Raw genomic sequence first — 21971 nt, forward strand, 5'->3', positions numbered from 1 at the left:
ACGGACTTAAAAGGTCAAAGGGCCTGCATTTACCAATCTCATACCTGTGCAGATCCTACCGGTTAGATGTCTCATGCTGCCCCACCCTATGGGGGTGAGTCATCTGGTCTCCCAGGAAATCCCAGTGACTTACAATGTGAAAGATTCAGAACAGAAAGAACTCAGGTGTTGGAAACCAACATTTAGCAAATGTTCACAAAACTCAATTCCAAGCTGATAAGATCTGGGGTCAGATCTTTACAACAGGTATAAGGACGCAACCAACATCCACGGCATCTCTCAGGTAAAGGGCAATACAGAGAGAAGGAAAATAAACAGCTGTAATGACTCAGGAATTTCATTGAAAGCCTCAAATTTACAGACAGGCCAGGCCTCAGGACAGCTGGCATGACCAGAGAGCAAGAGAGGGTAGACGGTCGGAGCATGTGGATATGACCCAAGCCCGAAACTTGGTGGCATCCATGAGCCAACAGCGCATATGTTCATGTCATACCTTTACAGAAAGTCTGCCAACTTTACAAAACCAATTACTTTTCCTTCCAACTAAGTCAAACCATGGCAATCCAGTATCATTCATTCTACCTCAAAAAGGAAGGAAATCCTGATGCCTGCTACAACATGGATGAACCTTGAGGACACTGTGCTCGGTGAAATCAGCCACAGGCTATAGTATTCCACTTCTGTGAGGTCCCCGGAGCAGCCAAACCCAGAGACAGAGTAGGATGGAGGCTGCCAGGCACTGGGGCTGGGGCTGGGGGATGGGGAGGTGGTGCTGACTGGGGAGGGAGTTCCTGTTTCACAAGATGGAAACTTCTGAAGCATGGTTGTACAACAATGTGAATATGCATAACGCTACTGGACCCGTACACTTAAAATGATAAATTTTATTTTGTGTGTACTTTACTATAATTAAAAGTAAACCAAACATACAAAAAGCCAACAGCAGTATCTTGATTTCCTGATTTCTGCTTACTGTACTCCTCTTCCATGACTGACTTATGAAGTGTTTCACCACCAGTTTATGGCCTAGGAGATTTTGGTTCTTTTTTTAAAGATTAATTGATTGATTGATGTTTAGAGAGTGAGGGAGCAAGGGGAGCAGCAGAGGGAGTGAGAATTGCAAGCACTCTGTGCTGAGCACGGAGTCCAATGCGAGGCTCAATCTCATGACACTGAGGTCATGACCTGAGCCAAAACCAAGAGTCAGACGCTCAACCTACTGAGCCACCCAGGCAGCCCCGCCTAGATTTTAAAGGAATTTGTGTACACAGCGTGGACCAGAAAGAGTTAAATTAGCATGAGGCCAGCATAACTGATACTCAACACAGAGGCCAGAGGCTCCTTCTAGCAAACTGCCAAGGCGAACATTTACTCTTCCCGTTTAAATTCTTTCCCCCACAAAAGCCACCCAGTCTCCTACCTAGGACGAAGGACAGATACATTAACTATTTTATTACCATTTTTTTGCATCTCTAAGACAAACTCTGTCCCCACCGCTGTCTTGCAGCTGGCTCATCTAACCCCTGCCCGGATGACTCAAGCCTCCTTAGTCCAGAGGAGAGGCTAACTGGGGTTGGGGTGGGAGGGGACACCTGCTGGGGGCTTTCCCTGCCGAGGTAGTTCTGTGACCTTGGGCTAACCACCGCCTCATCCAGCCCCAACCGGAATGGGTCTGTCATCATCACAGCCCTTCTCAAATGAAAGAACATGTATGAAACAGCCACAAAGATGCCTGGCTGGCTCAGTCGGTGGAGCGTGCAACTCATGATCTCAGGGTTGTGAGTTCAAGCCCCATATTTGGTACAGAGATTACTTAAAAATAAAAGCTTTATTTAAAAAACCCCCAAACAGTCCCATAAACTGTCTTAGAAAAAAACAAGGTATTTTATCTTCTTACCTTACACACAGAAGGGAACGGACACATTTTATCTAACAAATCCTAGAACTCCAGCACTAACCAGCCAACCAAAGGGAAATGAGGTCAAATTTCAAGGTAGTAAAAGGGATGAAGTCATAAAATTGTATCCTAAAAGTTTGGTTTAGAAAAACAAAGTTAACATCTGCTTTCAATAAAAGGTAAAAACTAGGAAATAATCATTTTAAAACCTCTCCACCTTTTCTAAAGCCTGGCAGTGGTAAGATCCGATCCAGCTGGAGTTTTGCAGCAGGATTCCTTCTGGCGTTCAGACTTCCAATCTGTGTCTGCAAAGCTGTTTTTGAAAGGATCACAGGAATGGAAAGCAGGGCTGGACCAGCCCAACAGGGAGAACCATTTTCTCGCGCTGGCCTCCTTGAGACAGAGGAGAGTGCTCAGCTCTCGGGGAAAGCCTGGGAATTCCCTACCCCAGCAGACAGACCAAGTCATCTGTGCTTGCCCCTCTCTCCCGAGGGAAGGGGCTCCAGAAACGCCCCGTGCCAGCTGCCGTCTCCCACTGCACAGCTGTGCCACCACACCCCTTTCAGTCCAGAACTGGGGCTCAGTGGGGCTTTAACAAATCAGTTCTCATTTAACCTGTTCCTGAAACCAATCTATGCCAGCTCTTCGTAAAGCCCTTAATTTTTTGGCACACTGAAACGCTCTCGGTCGGCCTAATCGCTGGAATGGACCCCTAGGATCAAATGAAACGTGCGATTCCAACTCCTTTTCTGGACATATTGTTGGAAGGAGGGCTAACACCCCCTTCCCCAGGAATGGTTCCAAAGTAGTCAAAGAGTCCAACAGAAACTCATGGGGTGGGTCCAGAGGAGAGAGAATCACCCTGAACCTGTCCCCCTGCTTCCCGCTGTCCTATTCGTCACCTCACCGAAGCAGGGCCACCAAAATTGGCCATCGGCTTGTTCCTAAATCTCAGGCCTAGAAGAAAGCCCCCTGAACATTTGAACATCTACCCCGATGAGCCAGTGGAAAAACCCTAGGAGGAGAGAGCAGAATGCAAAACCACAAGGCAGTCATGCAGAGAGACGCTGCCGCACGCATCGGCTCTGCTGCGCGGTGGGAGAGGCTGGCAGCAAAGCATAATAGAGCGGGATCCGCATACTCTGCGTGGTACTCTACGCGACCAGCTCGCGCGCCATCCACCGGCCTCTTACCCAAGGCGAGTCCCCTCTCCTGCAGCCCCAGCGTCCCGGCAGCCCCCGTCAAAGCCTGGGCAGCTGGCAGCTCTCCGCTTCAGAGGCCATGGTGGGCCGCCACCGCCACCCCGCCGTCCCCGGCTCCTGGGTGCTCCCACTGCCCCAGGGGGACGGAGGGGCGCAGCAAGCACGGCATGTGTGCCGGCACAGCCAGGGTACAGGAGGCAGCGAGGAAACAAAGGCCAAGTGGAAACCGAGGGTGGAGAGAGCGCTGGTCCTGGAGGGGAAGGCTGCCGGGGCAGAGCCGGCGGAGCAGGAGCGGAGCGGCCGCCGGCTGACACTTGGCGTGCGAGCTGCTGTGCTCGCTGCTGTGCTCGCCGGGCGCCGCGCAGGCAGGCGGATTTCCATGAATGCAATTACAGCGGCCCCTCCTCCTGCCCCCACGCACGCGGCCTCCCGGGGGAGGGCTGCACCGCTCCTGGCAGGCTGCGCTCGCTTTTCTTCACCCCCGAGAAGCAGAAGGCTGATGGCTGCCTCGCTGGGGGGATGTTAACCCTTCCTTTAGACGCCCTCTCATTACCGAGCCCAGAAACGACAGGGAGGCCCGCGGAGGGCCCCTGCAGCCCCTCCTCCTGCTCCTGCGGGACGGGGGGCAGGCAGTGACGCCGGCCAGGCTGCCCCCGTGCCCCACACAGGTGTGCTCCGGCCTTTCTAGCAGAGGGCTTGCCTTCCACTCGGTCACCAGAGGTGGCAACGTCCCATTCCAGGGCACGCTGGTTAGGAGGAGTTCGAAGGCTGACCTTGCTGGCCTCGGGGAGAATACTCTAAGTGGGCTGGTGACAAGGAACATCCCTGCAACCAGAGAGCAGCGGCTCTGAAACTTCAGGGGGCATCATCAAACACCCAGGCTTGGAGCCTCGGACCCCAAGATGTGGCTCCCACGTGAAGGTAGACCAGAAGATGACTCGAGGCCGCTCTCTGCAGGCCACTCGGGGGAACACTGCCTTTGACTAGTGAGGGAAGAGACGTAAGGTTTTAAAAACAAATGCCAAACAAGCAGGGAGGCAAAAGAGAAGCCATGACACCAGATCAGGGCTCTGTGACCTCGGTGCTGCCGACCTTCTGGTGGCTCAGTCTCCCTCACGGGGGTGTCCTGGACAATGCAGGAGGTTGAGCTGCTGATGCCAGGGCGCCTCCACCACCTCACCTCCAGATGTACAACCACAGCGTCTCCAGACACTGCCAAATGTCCCCTGGAAGGCAAAACTGCCCAGCCTGGAAACCACTGCTCCATATAAACAACAAAGGAGAGAATAAAACCAAAACATCCCAGGCCCTCCCCTGCCTTCCAGTCTGCTGTCCTTAGGAAAGTGCCGAGAGGAGGCACCCCCCGCAGGCCTGTCCCCTCCGCGCCCCTCGCCATACTAATGTGGGCTCCATGTTCTGGGGATTCCTTGTCACCAGGACAGGGTCTCCAGACCCAACCCAAATACCCCAACTCTGCAGCCCAGCCTACATTTTTTAAGAAACAGCCATAATATGAACAACTTTATTTTTGTACCAAAATGGCAGTTCTCATCTGTAAGAATCCTATCAAGTCTATGAGAAATAAGCCCTAAAATTATTTACGAATTCTTTGTCTCAGGCTGCAAATGGAAACCAGCTTTCAACAAAGGTGTAGACTGAGAACCGCACCCCACTCCTGCCATCTGCCAGGGCACCCACCTCTTGCCCGCGGTGGAAGGTCCTCCTCCTCCTGGCTCCACCAGAGCTCTCACTCCCAGCATCTCTTCACCTCCTTCTTGTTTTTAGGGGCTCTTTCTCACCATTCCTCAAGAGTTGCTGCTCACAGGGAAAACTCTGGGGTCACGGTGGCCAGGCTCCCCTCTCAGTTTACACCTGCTGGTCATCACCTAACATCTCCCCCCACGCCACCTCTCTCTGTGTCTGTATCGTGCAGTTTACCGCCTGCCAATGCAGTCCTACTACCAGGGGTTTCATCTGCCCAGTAAGATCTCATACTCTAAGTGTATAACCAGGGCTATACACTTAGCCCCTTTTTGAGGCAACATTCCTAGTTTGTTTTTTGTTTTTTGTTTTTTTAAGATTTTTAATTTATTAGAGAGAGACAGAGGCAGAGGGAGAAGTAGGCTCCATGCAGGGAGCCCGACATGGGACTCGATCCCGGGTCTCCAGGATCACACCCTGGGCCAGAGGCAGCGCTAAACCGCTGAGCCAGGGCAGCCCAGGATGGCTCAGCGGTTTAGCGCCACCTTCAGCCCGGGTCCTGATCCTGGATTCCCAGGACAGAGTCCCATATTGGGCTTCCTGCATGGAGCCTGCTTCTCCCTCTGCCTGTGTCTCTGCCTCTCTCTGTGTCTCTCATGAATAAATAAATAAATAAAATCTTTTAAAAATAAATAAATAAACCGCTGAGCCACCGGGGCTGCCCACATTCCTAGTTTTTACACAAATACAGCAGAGATTTACAAATCCCAGCAGGTGACTGCTGACCTCTCACCTCCTGTGCCAGCCCAGGTCATAACACACCAGGCTCACATACCGCACCTGCTACAACGGAGTGACCAGAGGATCTGCAGCTGGGCCCGACCTGCAGCATGTGACGCTGGGCAAAGGGTCAGCTGGAATCTGGGCCACAGGCAGCTGGGAGCAAAGCCCACAATAGTCAATTCTCAGCACGGACAGTACGACCCAAGATGTAAGCAGACAAGAAGCTCAAGGAAAAACTATCAACAGAAAGTCTGCAGCGTCCCTCCTCATGTATAAAGAAGACGGATGCGAAAACAAACAGCCCCATCATCAAGTTCATGAACTCACAGTGATCAAAGATAAAGACCATTCACAGGTGAGCTAGTCAACTCTGGAAATCCACAGAGAGAAAATAAAAGTTTTTCAAAATGATTTTGAGACTGTTAATTCAACAATCTTAAAAAAAAAAAGAAAAGGAAAAAAAAGAAAGGAAGCGTACCACCCATGAATAAGGCACCCTGTTAGCTAGTGTAGAAGGTACAGAGATCGTTACTATTCCCTTCGAAAGAAGAGAGTCAGGCAGGTACGTGCAAAGGAACTGTGGCAACAGATGCTGGGGGGTGGGACACCGTGACCACGGCGGCCACGCTGCCAGAAGGCTCCACACAGGACCTGAGGCTGGAGTCTAGTCTGAAGATCGGAGCCAGGAAGGAGGGGCCCCTCCAGACTGGGGAGAGTGATGGTCTTAGGGTGGAAAGGGGAGAACGTGCTGGAAACGTGGGGGAAGCTGGGGTCACACTGGGTCCCCCTGACACGAAGCCTCTGGAGTCTACGCTGGGGTTGAGTGGCAGGAGAAGCACAGGAGCACCCCAGGAAGAGCGGGGAGTGGCTGCGAGGGGCCTGAGAAAGAACAAGGACTGGAGGCTTTTCGGGGGTCACCAAGGAACAGTGACGGGGACACTCGGCACCTGTCTAATGCAGAACTGGGGTTCAGAAGTCGGGGCGCAGACACGAGTGTCTTCTGCCCCTGCCAGCGCTCCCAGCCCAACCACAGCTCACATCCTGCCTCCCACCATGAGGCCTCGGCCCATGGAACCAGCCCCGGAGACCCTCCACCACACACGCAGGGGCATCTGCACAACCTCGGAGGTGGAGCTGAATTCCAATCTTGCCATTCATCAAGGGCCCAAGCGTGAGGCCCTGCCAGACCCCGGCTGACCCAGGCAGAGAGCCTCACTCAATCTCTGCTCTGCGTCATGCGACAACCGAGACACGGAGCTTTAATAGCTGTAATCCATTCCTGATACTTAAAAGTACTTAATTTTTCTTTAGTAAAAGCTAGATGTGTAAATACTTCTCACAAGAGGCAGACACCTGTTCCCACGGAGAAGGGCCTGGAGATCTCGAGAGAGAGCTGTCGTTTCTACTCTAACCCCAAAGCAGAAAACCCCGGCTCCCAGAACGGGACACTGGCCCTTACCAGAGCCGCATGGGGTCCCAGGAAGGGTTTCTGAAGTCTGACAAAGGGCTGGAGGCGCCAGCCTGGGCACCCGCCTTCTGCATCACAGCAGGTCTCAGTGGCCACTCCCAGGCAGGGCAACACCAAGATGGGGCCTCCTCACAGCGCCTGGCAGGCCAGGGCCGTATGCATTCTGCTTGGAGAGGTTGCTCTCGGAGTCCTCTACCTCCGGCTCTTTGCAGAGGGCAAGGCTGAGCTGGGGGGCGGTGCAGCAGGGAGGACAGCCAGGAGGCGGTGGCAGGAAGCAGACAAAGCTTAGTTCCACGTTCTCTGCCCTTCAAGCCCTGGGGTGGCACTTCTCCCTCTGCAACATGAGCTCAGGAGGTGAGTGACCCACAAGAGGGTGGGGGCTTGGCTATAAATTCCTGACACCAGGAAGGTTTCCGGTGGCCTCCCTCTAGTACAAACTGATCCTCACCTCTCGGCTGTTATCCTGGAGAGTATGATGCGATTGGTTTCCCTGGACAAATTCCCTTCCACCCCAAGCCCCCAAAGCCAGCATGGCCACTGTGACAGGGCCGGCCTCTTCGTAAGGGCAGGAGAGTCACCAGGAAAAGAAAAGGAGACGTGGGCAGAGGTTGGAAGACCCAAACAGGGTAAGGTCTCTCCTCGGTGTGTATGTCCCAGTTTCTAAAAATACTATGTACATCACCAACAAGATTTTTACAGAAATGATATAAGTAAAGTAATATTAAAGCTCTTAGGAGGGACGCCCAGGTGGCTAGCAGCTGAGCATCTACCTTCGACTCAGGGTGTGATCCTGCAGTCCCAAGATCGAGTCCCACACTAGGCTCCCTGCATGGAGCCTGCTTCTCCCTCTGCCTGTGTCTCTCTCTGTGTCTCTCATGAATAAATAAATAAATTTTTTTAAAAAGCTCTTAGGAAAAAAAAATGTATATATGGTTAGTTCAGAAAAGTATGAAGGAGGAAAAAGGTGATGTGAGGGAGTCACCCCTGGAGATGGACGTGTGTGAAGCTCGCTGATGGGGACACTCTAGAGATGCCAACACACCTGCTGGTACTTCAGGTCACAGGGTCTCAGGAAGAGAAGACACATAAATATAAAGAAAGGTGGGATTTCCAGCCCATGGTGGTGGTGCAATAAAGCCAGCCAGCTGTCGGGGAGAAGACTAAGTGGAGTTGCCCACCTTATTTATATCAAGATAAATTCTAGCTGCGTCACAGATTTTAATGTAGAGAAAGAAATCATAAACACTCTAGAATAAAGCATGGATTAACATGGTCATGATCTTTGGAAAGTGTGTTTCCCAGATTAAAATGAAAAGCTGCTGAGGGGAAAATGAAGCCCTAGCAGCTAAAGGTAAGCAGCCGGATAACAAATATGCAAAGCATGGGCCAAGGGTTAACTTCTTTAATTCACAAGGGGAGCAGCACGAAGCCCAGCAGGACAAACACGACTGGCAAAGGACACGAAGGCAGATGCAAGAGAAAAACACACATGGCCAGACATGGAAAGATGCTTGAACTCTCCAAAAACAAAAAAATCTAAAACATGCCAATTAAAACACGAACACCATACAGCCCTCCAATGGTCCAGCAGAAATTACACGTCTGATGACAGAGGAGACCCCGACGACAGCGTGGGGACACACAGGTGGCCAGGGGCGTGGAACCCTGCACAGCCTCTCTGCCGTACCAAAGCCTAAAAGCCACGTTCCTTTCCATTCAGCACTTCCATTTAAGAACTTACCCAACCCACATCCTCCAGAAATTGCAGTTGTTGTTGTTTTGTTTTTTTTTTTAAGAAATTGCAAAATTTAAAAACTACTTAAACACAACGTGGTCACAAGAAAGGAGGAGCTGATTTGTGAGTGCTCATCTAGAAAATTCTCGAAGACCTGCTCTGTGTAGTGGCAACCACGGAACAGCAGGTGCGGGCGAGAAGGACACGCGGGAGGCTGGCCGCGGAGCGTCCTCAGAGGCTGGGGGCCTGGACGGCTCATGTCCAACCTCTCTGTGTATCTGGATCCACAACTACAGCAACGTTTCACATCAACGTTTCTATCCACACAAAATACAGAAACACCAGCAGTCGTTTACCCCAAAATATCTGCTCAGGTTGATGCCTAAATATTTCTTTTGTGGAAAATGCACACTTGGACTCTGCTCTCCTGCCTTCCCAGCGCCCGCCGTGCCCACAGCACCCTGCCGCCCTTTCCCACGTGGGCCACGGCTCGAGTCTATGCACCAGCGTCCCGAACGCTCAACGGAAGGTACGAGGGGAGAGAGACTTAGGACACCGGAGAGAAAGGAGATGCAGAAGAGCCACAGACTCGGAAAACAAATTCACCGACTCGTCCTCAGGTCAGCAGGTGACCTGGCGGGACTGCCCTGTGCAGGAAGGCCAAGGCTCCTTTCCTTTCTTTTCTTTTCTTTTCTTTTCTGTTCTTTTCTTTTCTTTTTTTTCTTTTCTTTTCTTTTCTTTTTTTTTTTTTTTTTAAGATTTTATTTATTGAGCAGCCCTGGTGGCTCGGTGGTTTGGCCCCACCTTCAGCCCAGGGCATGATCCTGGAGACCCGGGATCGAGTCCCACGTCAGGCTCCCTGCACGGAGCCTGCTTCTCCCTCTGCCTGTGTCTCTGCCTCTCTCTCTCTCTATCTCTCTCTCTCTCTGTCTCTCATGAATAAATAAAATCTATAAAAAATATTAAAAAAAAAGATATTTATTTACTAATGAGAGACAGAGACAGAGAGGCAGAGACACAGGAGGCAGAGAGAGAGGCAGAGAGAGAAGCAGGCTCCATGCAGGGAGCCCGACGGGGGACTTGATCCCGGGTCTCCAGGATCACGCCCTGGGCCAAAGGCAGCGCTAAACCGCTGAGCCACCCAGGTGTCCCCAGAGGTTCCTTTCTTAAAGAAGAGGGGGCATTGGGGTGGGTGCCGACCCCCAGCAGAGCTGCCCTGCCGGTCTCCGCATCCCCCAGCGTGTCACCCGCAGCCACGGAGCCGGGCACAGCATGTCCTTGGGGGGCACATGTGGGTGGTCACAGATCGCCAGGCCCCAGCATTCCTCTCGAACGTGAGCTCCCAGCTGAGCCTGATGTCCCTTGACGACGACGCCCGGTGGCAGAGCCGACCGGGCTAGCCCGGTCCCTGCGGGGGCTGTCCGAGTCCAAGACCACACTGCGTTTAGCGACCATCCCAGCTGCGGCTCCTCAGAGGGCAAACAGGAGAGGCCGGCAGCTCCAAGAGTCTGTTTCCAACAAGGAAATCTCAGAAGAGCAGCAGGGGTGAGAAGGATGCGAAGTCAGTCACGCTGCCCCGTGAGGGGAAAGTGAGAACCGGACACCTTAAAACATTTCCGGAAGGTCTAGCCCTCCATCCCTCAACCAGCAGCAAACTGCATGCAGGTTCTACAGCCCCCTCCACAAACATACTCCGGTGAAGCTTCCAGAACCACAGAGAGGGCGAGAGGGCTGTGGACAACTGGAATGTCTCCCGTTTCCTAGGCCCTGCCCTCGCCTCCCCTGACCAGTCTGTATACTGATGAGGGCTCGTAAGGCCCAGACCTGGGCACGCCAAGACCCATAATCTGTGCCTTTTCTTTCTACCAATGCTGGCTCCTGAGACGATCCCACCCGCCTGCTGGACCCGGGGCCCTGACCGCTTCCGTATTCTGTAATGAGGGAACTCAGGAAGCTGCGGAAAGTCTCAGGCAACAGATAAAGGTCCTCTTTTTCAGAGGAGCAGAATCCAAACCTTGTTTCTGCTCACCCTCTTAAAAAAAAAAAAAAAAAAAAAGAGCAGTTCTGATCCTCTTATGACGACAGTGTGAGCATTTGTCGCTGGTGTGCTCACAGGAGGGCCTACGAAATTCAGACCAGAGCGAGTCCCCTTCAACACCTGTCCCAGCAGATGGTGGTGATGCAGGTCCGAGGGGAAGCCTTCCTGCCTAAAATAACAACGTAACCATTTTGATTTTGCAAAACACAAACTCAATTCAGGAGGAAGGGAGTGAGAAACATCTGTGGGAATATTAATTTCTAGTTATGGCACGTTAGCGTCGCCTCTGCCTGCACGCCTCACGCTGAGCAGTCTTGGCCAATGCGAGGCTGGCACGGTCACAGGAAAGAGCAGGGGATCAGGGGTAGCGTTCTAGACGCCACCTGAGAACCCAACATCCTAGCGGAGGGGCATGCTACTTAATTCTATCCCACGCATCTTCCTAGAAATAACAGAATTTTACACTCACATAGAATCTCACAGTTTAAAATGTTTCTTTTTCATTTCCCTTTTTTCTTGGACTAGACAACAAAATCCAGCTATGAACCCTGTGTATTTCCTGACCATGAACCGGGCACTGTTACCTCCAGTTTTACAGCCGACGTAGGACTCAGTATAAACCCTCTACCAACAGACCCCATTCAAACTCGCGGAGTCCTTAGCTCTTTATTTTCTCTTACTGGAATAACCAAATTCACTTCAGCTCAGCATGTATTGAGCATCTGCATGTGCCCATCCTGTGCTCGGAGCTCAGACTAAAATAGCTCTGGCCCTGCCCGGCACAGAACATGAAGGCCAGAGGGGGAGGCGCGGGGGCCTGCACTCAGCACCTGCAGCCACAGTGGCCATGCACACTCGGACGACACCCAGGGACGCCAAGAGGCTCTGAGAGGCCAAGTGTCTGAACCAGGACTTGGGAAGGCAAATGGGAGTCCCCAAGTGGAGAAGCCGAAACCCAGGTGGACGCATATACCAAGCAGGGCAAGAAGGCCGGGAACTGGCTGGGTGCCAGGGGACAGGGCGCACACCTGGGGTCGGGGCACCCGACGGCCTGGGCAGGCACCGGGAGAGGGCCCGGCATTGGCTTGCAAGGGCCTCAGTTCCACAGGCCACCAGCCCGAAGGAAAGGTTCGAGGGCAAATCAAGGGGGACTAAGCATTGAAAAGGTCAGACGAAGTCGCTGGAAGCCAACCTCAGGCAGTGAAGACACTGCTGGCTTCTCACTTACACTCGCCTCCAGACCGCTGAACGGAAACCGAGGAGCGCCGGCCCCACGTATGGACAGGGGCAAAACGCGTTTTTAATTTCCAGGTTTGGATTTGAGGGGAGTGCAGCAGGCAAAGATCTTACTTCTTGGAGGCATTTTCAAAGCCCCCACGGACCCTTGAATAGGTGTGCTCTTTGGGTCCTAGGAGCCTAGTAAAGGCGGCTCTGTGAGGAGCACAGGCTGCCACTCACCTCTCCCCTCCCTCCGGGATCTTGGGGACCTACCAGAGTCAAGTCCCCGTGCTCCCTTCACTTTTATGTCTGCCTGAATGCCACTTCTACATCTCATCCTGATCCCTACAGGACCTGTTTTAGCAGCAGTTAAAGGGCAATGCTGGCCTCCCTGGTCCCAAACAGACAACAGGACAAAGCGCTCCAGGGAGGGGTGAGGGAAACAAGCGCAGCAGTTCCTGATGGTGACTCATTCCAAGCAAAGGGCTCTCAGCACAGAGACTCCCAGCCCTAAATGATGCCCCACTCTCCCCGCACACAGTGAGCGGTCCACGTTGGATGTTAGGGCCTCCAGGACAGCTGGAGGCCAATGGCAGGGGACCCTCTGAGTCAGCCTCTCGACGACTATTTAACGGGGCTTCCTCAAAGGTCTGAGGCCAGGCTCCCCAGGGAGGACCAGCAGCACGCGAGGATGAAAACGCAGCACGGTGACTGGCGGTCACTGTCTGGCCAGGCCAGGCTCACAGCCACTGTCCCAAATCCTCACTAAAGTGTCCTCTTCCTCTTTCAAAACAAGAAACCTAGGCTACTGTGGACTCACCTTCCAGATACAACAGTTCCCCTTTGGGGGGGGGGGGTTCAACGCTAAGCTAGAACTTGCCTCTCTTTATCGTCCCCCCTCAAATGCGAAGTGTTATTACAAACAGCTCTATGCCCCTCTCTCCCAAAGTCCTTCACCGTGCACAGCTTTCCAAGTCACCCCGTGTATATGGTCCAAGACCACCTGCACTTAGAGGTGGAACTCGAAAATGTATTTTATAGTGAATCGAAAAGGAAAAGCAGAAAAAGCCCCCCAAAACTTGTTTTAACTTTCCCAAAATCTGCTATGAAATATAGCGTCATATTTATTTCAAAATTATTCCTATAATTCATTACTAACTACAAAGAGCATACATTTTCCTGCTTCGTCTTACGGCATAAAAACATGGCCATCTGGCGTGGGCACCACAAAAAATACGCATATCCACGCACAAAACTACCGTGACTTTGGAGCGTCTGAAAGCCCTGGCTCACGGGGCTCTCATACAGCTTTTACAGGATCCTTAGGGATTTAAAAGCCACCAAGTTTCTTATCCCTTCCTTCGAGCTTCCCTGTTTACAGTGTGGGTGTGGAGAGGATGAAGGAAGTTTACAGACCCTGCAGGGCCTCCACCGGTCTTTACCAACACCGAAAGAGGAAGATCAAATTAACTCTGTATATTCCCTTTGATTCTTTTTGTTTAATGAAGCCGGATGCCTCACTGGTGCTGCCAACCTGGGCTCTAATGCCCATACATTCTCATGGTCACACTCATTCTGGGTACGTGCAGCCCCCACCCCCCCACCCTGAGCTCCTGGCGGACTATTACTCAGAGTCAGGAAACACAGACAGTCACTGCGGAGAAGAACCGAGGGTGGATCTTTACTGAGAAGGACAGACTGTGGCGGGGGGAAGAGCGCGAGTCTTTGGTTGAAAAACGCACTGAGTTGGGACACCTGGGGGCTCAGTGGTTGAGTGTCTGCCTTCGGCTCGGGTCCTGATCCTGGAGTCCCGGGATCGAGTCCCGCGTCTGGCTCCCCGCAGGGAACCTGCTTCTCCCTCTGCCTGTGTGTCTCATGAATAAATAAAATCTTTTTAAAAAAGATTAAAAAATATACACAGAGTTGCACACGCGCGCGCAAGCCTCAGCTCCCTGACCACTAACACAGGCCCTCTCCAGTTCTCCTGAAAACGCCGGGAGAAGCCAGAGTGGGCGCTGCTGCTGCTCCTCCCCGAAAGGCAGTAAAACTGCCATCACAGGACGTCACGGAGCGAGCAAGAGCCGTAACGGCCCCCTCCGGGCACCCAGGCGGGACTGGACTCACCAGGCTCCTCTGCGGTTTTAAGGACCATCTTCGCCGACACAGCGGGCCCCTGACGTGGCTGGAGGTTGTCGGAGGTTGTTCTACGAAGAGCCAAGAACCGCCGGAGCAAAGTTTCCCTGGCAGGAGGGCTGGGTGGGGCCGGGAACCCCTGTGGGCGGCTCAGCACCCCTCCCCTCGGCTCCCCAACCAATGAGCCTCCAGCCCCAGAGCGTCAGGGCCGCCACCCAGTTCACCCAGTTCCTGAAGTCAAGCCCGAGCAGCTCCCAGAGTTAACCGGCCCCTCCCTGGAAGCGCTCGGCCAGGCCTTCGGCTTCCAGGGCTTCCAGGGCTTCCAGGGCTTCCAGGGCTTCCACGGAGGAGCAGCAGAGCCAGCCGTCGCTCCTCTCCGCTCGGGGGCACTTGCTGAGAATAGAGCCGCGCGGAGCCCGGAGCTCTCCCGGCAGCGAACAGCACATTTCCGAAGAGAATGACTAAGAGATCACGATCGTCACCGTGTGCTGTGAGGTCACAGGCTAAAAGGGGAAGGCAGATTTCCGAGGGGAAAAAGAATTCCAAGGGCAACACTTCCAATAGAAGTTCAATTTTATCTCCGTTCTATTTTCTACTGCGCCGTACCACGCTGTTCGTTTCCGCATACTCTTATTACACATGATTCTTTTAAAAAAAGATTTTATTTATTTATTCATGAGAGACACAGAGAGAGAGAGAGAGAGGCAGAGACACAGGCAGAGGAGGGAGAAGCAGGCTCCACACAGGGAGCCCGACGTGGGACCAGATCCCGTGACCCCAGGATCACGCCCTGGGCTGAAGGTGGCGCTAAAACCGCTGAGCCTCCCAGGGATCCCCACATACTCTTATTACAGTCCCAAATCACGTGTGTTGTTGACATCAGATTGACAGTAACTAGGGGGAGAGCCTTAATCCCATCACCCAGGGATAAACACTGAGGAAATTTTGGTATATTTTTATATTCTTCCGGATTTTTGCTCTGGGCACTATGCTCTCCTTCGGTCTCTGCCCTCACTCCATCCCTGTGTATACACCATATACAAGTATGCCTTTGTCTCTCCATGTATCTCACATATATTCAAATACTTCTAACACTCATGTCGTGTAAAATATAAAAGTACTTATCTCTCTCAAGAGGCATTTATATTATCTCAAGAGATAAGTATATATAGAGAAATAACGAATATCTATAAAGAAATAATATACAGAGAAACAAAAATTAAATAGTTTACATGCTGTTTTATAACCAGCCATTTTTCACTGATAACATTTCTCCATGACCATAAATGGAGATTTATTACATTTATTATCCATGATACAGAGTATTTAACCAATTGCCTCCTATAAGACTTTTAAGTGGTTTCAAATTCTCCCGCCAATCTCAACAGCCATATGCACACACTCTGGCACATCTTTGATCATCCCTTGAGCAAACATTCTCAGAGCAGAGCTGCCGGATCTAGATACAGGCTCCGTGTGTTCACAGGAGGGACTACAAGGTCCCTGCCTGTTATTTCTACTTACATGTGACCAATACAACAATGGGTGCCTAGGGCATCATCACTACATCATCACTACCATTTCCTGGGTGCTCGCCTTGTGCCCATGGCTGACTCATCTAATCTCAAGAGCACCCTTGAGGGGTTCTCTTCAGCCCCAATTCGTGGAAGGGGACACCAAGGCCCAGAGGCGTCACCCGGCTTGCCCAAAGTCTGAAAGCTGACACTGCACCAAGGTGTCTGGCAGCAAGGCCCAGGCTCTGGCTGGCTCCAGCACCAGACCCCCGAGCCCCTCCTCCCGCTAGTCCTGGTGGTGAGGGCGCCAGCAGGTGCACAGGAGGCCTGGACCGGCTGTCCTGAGGCTGGGCTCGCACACGTCTACAGCAAGACACCAGAGTGCGGCTTCCGGTCACACTCTGGATGTGGCCACAGGTGCCTTAAGGGCAGCGGCCTCGGCCCACAGTTTCCCTTCTTGCCTAATAAAAAATAAATATAGACACGTATATTTTTAAAAACCACCTTGTTTTGCAGAGGCAACTGACAGAAACCCAACTTCTTATCTTTAGTTCAGTATGTTAAAATCAGAGTTCATGCTTTCTCCTTTGTGTCCCCGTCGGCAACAGGTGCCAGGTCAAGTCCTGTCCAGGCCCATTTCAAAACCTCAGTTTAGGAATCCCTGGGTGGCTCAGAGGTTTGGCGCCTGCCTTTGGCCCAGGGAGTGATACTGGGGTCCTGGGATCGAGTCCTGTGTCAGGCTCCCTGCATGGAGCCTGCTTCTCCCTCTGCCTGTGTCTGCCTCTGCCTCTCTCTCTCTCTGCCTCTCATTAATGAATAAATAAAATCTTAAAAAAAAAAAAAACCCTCAGTTTATTCCCAAATCTGCATGTCTACCCGCTGGTGCCAGGGCCGATCTCTGATGCCAATCCCAACTTTTAAGGGGACAGGTCACTTCTACTTTCCACCCACTGCCGAGCAGTGGAGCGCCTCTCGGGAACAGATGGCGCTGGGCATAGGCACGTACTGCCTTCACAGGCCCTGCCCACATCTGCCTCTTCCCTGACAGGACGAACTCCATTTCTGCAAGTCTGAGCAGCGAGAAACAGCTTCTCAGTGACTGGAGCCGACACCGACCTGATGACTAGTGGTGGTGATGATCTTTTCAAATTTGCGGTATTTCTTCTTCTTTGAACTGCTTCTTCATCTTTTTTACCCATTTTCCTATTGGTTATCCTTCCTTACTGGTTTGTAGATGACAAATTCTTTGTAGTAAATGTTGCAACCTTTTTTCACAACCCATCACTTGTTTTGCCAGCAGTTGCGGCATCTTTGCCTTCCAGAAGCTTCTACGTGTTACAAGCAGGTCTGTGATCTCTTCCTCCATCGGCTTCTCTCAGCATTCACCAAGCACCAGAGTGTTGGGCACTGCAGAGTGCCAGGTACCGGAGGTGCACCAGACGACCGCAGCACCTTCCCTCACGACGCTTACACTCCACTGGGAGCTGGGAAGGGCAGGGCATCAAGGAGCAAAATACACGTACATTGGAAGACACATGCTACGTGGGGCTGGGGCAGGCACGGGGTCACAGATGGCTGCTCCTGGCCGGGGCAGCTGGGGCAGAGCCAACGGCGCCAGGAGGGGAAGGCAAGGCAGGAGGGGTAGGGAGGTTGGGGAGGGCTGTCGAGGGCCTCGTGGGCTATTTTAAGGACTGGTTTCCACCGTGGATAAGACAGGGAGCCAATGCCAGGGGATGGAACAAAGTGGAGGACCTGATTTCCTTCGTGATGATAGCACTCCGATAGCCCACCCTGCAAGAGATGATCACGGCTTACACAGAAAGTGATAGGATTCCTGTTCTATTCACTTCTAAGGCAGAGCCAAGGACTCACCAATGGATTCCACGTGGGTATGAAAGAAGTCAAGGATGGCCCGAGCCCTCTGACCTGGGCAGGTAGAAGAATGCAGATGCCACCTCCCAGGTGGCAGGCTGCCAACAGGGCCCCTGCCCCATGGCACAGGGCATGCCTCAGCCTCCCCACCCGTCCTGCCCTGGTGCTCTGGACCTCATGATCTTCCGCTCTGCCTCACTCCTTGCTAGGCTGCCCAGTTCATGTCTCAAAAGAGGGATTCTAAATGGCTCACACAGTATCCACCATCCCTGTGTGGAGAGAGCGAGCCATCCAAGTCAGGTTCTTGTCCCAGTTCTGGAAGGCTGTCCATGGGGAGCATGCCCGGGCACACCCAGCAGGGCACCACACCACCTTCTGTGTGATCATCCCTCCTCCAAAGCTAGTGCAACAAATAACACTTAAAAAAAAGGAAGTAGTGAATGAAGAGGCATGTCTCCTGTTCCTTAAAATAGAAGTTTAACTACTAAAGCACCAAATTATATGACTGACTCACTCATAAGGAAAGTGACTTCATAACACATCATCCAGGTCTTGGGACATTTCTCACATTGCAAGTGGGTGCTACTTATCACGTCAGCCAATCGGCATAAAACCGGGCCTTCCTGGGCAAACAAACAAATTACCGCCCTACTCAACCAGGCACAGCTCCAGCATCAATCCCAAAGAGAATAAGATTGTAACACAGCTCTTTAAACGGAAGCTGTGCCCAAGTTCAAAGGACACTGTGATACCCTAGAACAATGGCACACTACAAAAGCAGGACACTGACCCAGGCCTCAGAGCCATCTGAGTGATGATATGGGAGACAGAGGAACTGGCCCAGGCCCCCCAATAAGCATTAAATCAACAAAGTGAACCACCAGCTACTCATATTAAAATCCTACATAAGGGCGGTTAGATTACAAGTGTTTTGACTCAAGACATTTTATATTTTCAATTAATAAAATACCTTAGATTGCCTTAATCCTTCACCCCAGCCTCATCTTTGGTGACAGGTAAGAATGTGCAAATGTGTAATGGTTTAAAATGACCCAGGGGAAAATGTACATGAATATTCATGTAACATTCGGGGAGGTTTTTTTCCTTAGCAAGATACCTACACATCACCATAGTCCCAAGGAGACAGGGCACACTCAAAGGAGGAGTGTGGACAGTTACTGAGAGACTGTCCACAAAGGTAAGGGCGGAGTCCGGGGAGGCTCTCAAGCCTCAGTGAAGCACCCCAGGGTGATCAGGACTGAGCGCCCTACCCACCTGCGGTCTGCGGGAGGCGGCGGCCGGCTGCAGGGGCTACCGGACAGGCCCTGGGACAGGGCCCGGATAACCCTCAGCCACCATGCAGGGAGAAGACCCCCTGACCTCATTCTCCTCGGACTCTCCAGCCTCCTGGACAGATCCAGTGGAGGCCAGCAGGCAGGGCAGCCTCCACAACAGCAGGACGGAGAGGGCCGACGGCACAGGCGGGGGGCTGCACGCCAAGGCACGAGCTCCAGGAGCCGCTCGGCAGGGTAAGGACGTCTGCGACGGCCCCATCCGCTGCCTCGAGGTCTCAGCTCCTCATCATAGCTCCAAGACCCTCCTGGATGCGACCCCACTGCCCCCCCAGGCTTTTCTTACCCCTCGTGTCTAGTGTTTCCTCTTTAACCAAAATAACGTGCACACATCACATAAAAAAACAAACAGTACCTATGGCTTAAAACAGCAACCCACAGTTTCCTGCCCAACTGCAGCCCCCACGCTCGCATCCTGCTCCGTGGAGGTAGGCTCCTTCAGCTCTCTGTTCTGCTGATTACCTCCCTGCTTCCACACATCACAAGCACACTACCTGCTCCCGAGTCCTCAATTCTGGGCAGCAACTGCCTGCCATGGAAGAGGAAGACTCAGCTCTGACCCCCACCCTCCCCGCCCTGACACACGCTCCGTACAATTACACGTGAAGTTTGGGTTAAATCAGTGTTTATTACTTCCATAAACACTGCTCACAGCTTAGCTACACAACGTACTAGGATTGAAATTACCACGCAGTGGCGTGAAGTGTCTCCTTTGTGTCTGTGTGCTTAGCTCTCTGCCTTACAGATGGAAAGCCAAGCTCTCTCCACCAGGTATGACACTGTCAACAGGAGCAACCCAGTTCTGGGTCAGCCCTCCAAAAACCTCCACACTCCTCCCGGCCCGGCCTTGCTGCTTTCACAGCAGCACCCTGGCAATTCCCTCTGCCTCTTCCAAACGCCGCCTCCCGTTTCTCTCATTCCGTGCTTCCCTCCTGGATCCCTTCTTTTGCTAGAGCATATCCTCTAAGAAGGACACGAGGGATGGGTTTCCATCACTGCTGTGGATTTTGCATGTCCAGAAATACCCCTGTCCTCCTCCCACACTCGACTGGCACTCTGGCTGGATTCAGGGCTGTAAGTTAAAATCGCTTCCTCACGATGGCGAAGGCATTCCCTCACTGCCTTCTGCTCCCACAGTGCTGTTAGTGACCGTGCCATTCCAACCCCAGAATTTTCTATGGGACCATCTTCCTGCTCTGAAGGCTTTCAGGGTCTTCACCCTTGGCGCTGTGTGGTTTTGTAACACAGTGTCCAGGTGTGGGTCCGTTTGCACACACTGTGCTAGCCCCTAGGCAGACCCCAACTCTCAAGTCTCATAATCTTTGATGATGTCCTACCCTTTTTTCTCAGCTCTCACCGTTTAGAGTTTCTGTTAGACGCTGGACCTCCACTGTGAATCCTACTTTTCATCTCCTTGTGGAACCACTTTCTAGGAAGTATTCTTGCAAGGCACTCAATGTTAGCGTTTACCCCCGATCTGCGTGCTGAAACCCTAACGTGATGGCATTTGGGAGGCAATCAAGCCGTGAGGAAGGAGCACACATGTGTGGGATTGGCGGCCGTCCAGGAAGAGGCCAGTGAGGCCAGCTGGCTCTCCTTGTACCTCATACCTTGAGAGCACACAGCAGGACGACAGGCCCCTGGGGGCCAGGAAGGGAGCTGGGAGCAAGAAGCACCGATGCCGGCCCTGCTCAGACTCCCCGTCTCACACCCGCAGCACTCACACCCGAGAGAGCGCTGCAGACACCACCCAGTGTGTGGTGCTGTCACGGCCTGCCCTGGGGCAGCTCTCTACTTCATCTTCCAGTCTCTGGATTGTTTTCTTTTGGCTGTTTTTAACTCGCATGAGCCCACTCTTAATCTCCGAATATTCCTTTTGGATAGCATCCTATTCTTGTTTTATTAATACATCACATCTAAGACTCCTAGGTATGTGGCTTTTAAAATGCCCTGCTACAATCTGTTTCCTCAAACATCTTTTCAAACTCCGGCGCATTGGCGAGGACAGGCACACACTAGCAGACGTGAAGATGTGGGCTGTCCCTCCACATCTAAGGGCCAGCACCAGCAGCCTGGTGAGAAGGCGTGTGGTGGGTGCGGCCTGTGGAGCGCTGGGTCTCCCTTAAAGCAGGAAAGCGGTAACACGCGGACCGCGAGGGGCTCCGTGGGTTCTCTCTCCCATCAGCCTGAAGAGCCATCCTCCAACCTCCTTCCTGGGCTGTGTGGGCTACAAACCTGGGCAGAGCAGCCGGGCCGCCAGGTGGAGGGAGAAAGGGTGGGACGGCCACACCGAAGGACACACACCTTTGCTCACTCTCCCTGTGCCGCCACAGCGCTCTCCAGAAATCAAACCTTTGTGTTCCACCAAAAGTGGAGGAGACATTGCCTTGCTGCAGGATGTGGGGAGGGGACCTGAGAGCCTTCATGCCTGCCATGAACACCTTCCACCCTCATCCAATCCCTACCCTCACCCCTTGTCTCCACTCACAGAGGCCCATGGAGCCCTGCAGCCTTTCTGGGATGTGAGGGTAAGTGGTTTTGCTTCCTGATGGACCCCTCCTCTGCAGCTGAGATCTTTCCTGACGAGCTGCCAGGGCGAGAGTGGCATGGGGCATAGAACCATGCGAGTGTCCTAAGACTCCCAGAAGAGCAGCTGTGCGCTGGGCTGGAGGGTGACAAAGACATCAATCCTCTGCAGAAGAAAATCCACAGGCACCTGGCAGTACTGCAAACTCTTTGGGAAGTTACTTCTGCTTGGGTTACCTGAAAAATACAGATTTGTACTGTTTTTCCTCACAAACAGGAATGTATCTTGCCAAAAAATTAAAAATAATATAACTGAAAAATTTTTAAAAGGCTGAGGACAAAGAAAATACATATGTGTTACAAAAAATTCAAATGAGGGGGTCACCCGGGTGGCTCAGCAGTTGAGCGTCTGCCTTGGGCTCAGGTCATGATCCCGGGCTCCTGGGATCGAGTCCTGCATCAGGCTCCCTGCTTGGCGGAGAGCCTGCTTCTCCCTCTCCCTCTGCTTCTCCCCCTGCTTGTTTTCTCTCCT

General features: G+C 52.5%; 1 protein-coding gene across 5 annotated transcripts in view; it reads right to left on the reverse strand.

Moving 5' to 3' along the window:
* The window catches only part of CYTH1 (cytohesin 1), a 77698-nt gene that overhangs the window by 26244 nt on the left and 29483 nt on the right, over positions 1–21971 (reverse strand). The window contains exon 1 of one of the 5 annotated variants that reach the window (XM_077854448.1): positions 21402–21636. The exons of 2 other annotated variants lie outside the window; for them this stretch is intronic. In XM_077854448.1, the coding sequence (XP_077710574.1) occupies positions 21402–21528 (127 nt within the window). In that variant the 5' untranslated portion in view covers positions 21529–21636. Of the gene's footprint in view, positions 1–3090; positions 3453–14166; positions 14612–21401; positions 21637–21971 lie in introns of those variants that run through there. 2 more of the 5 variants (XM_077854450.1, XM_077854452.1) reach the window with 2 other exon arrangements.

This window comes from Canis aureus, chromosome 16 (genome assembly GCF_053574225.1).
Source record: "Canis aureus isolate CA01 chromosome 16, VMU_Caureus_v.1.0, whole genome shotgun sequence".
Lineage (NCBI taxonomy): Eukaryota > Metazoa > Chordata > Mammalia > Carnivora > Canidae > Canis > Canis aureus.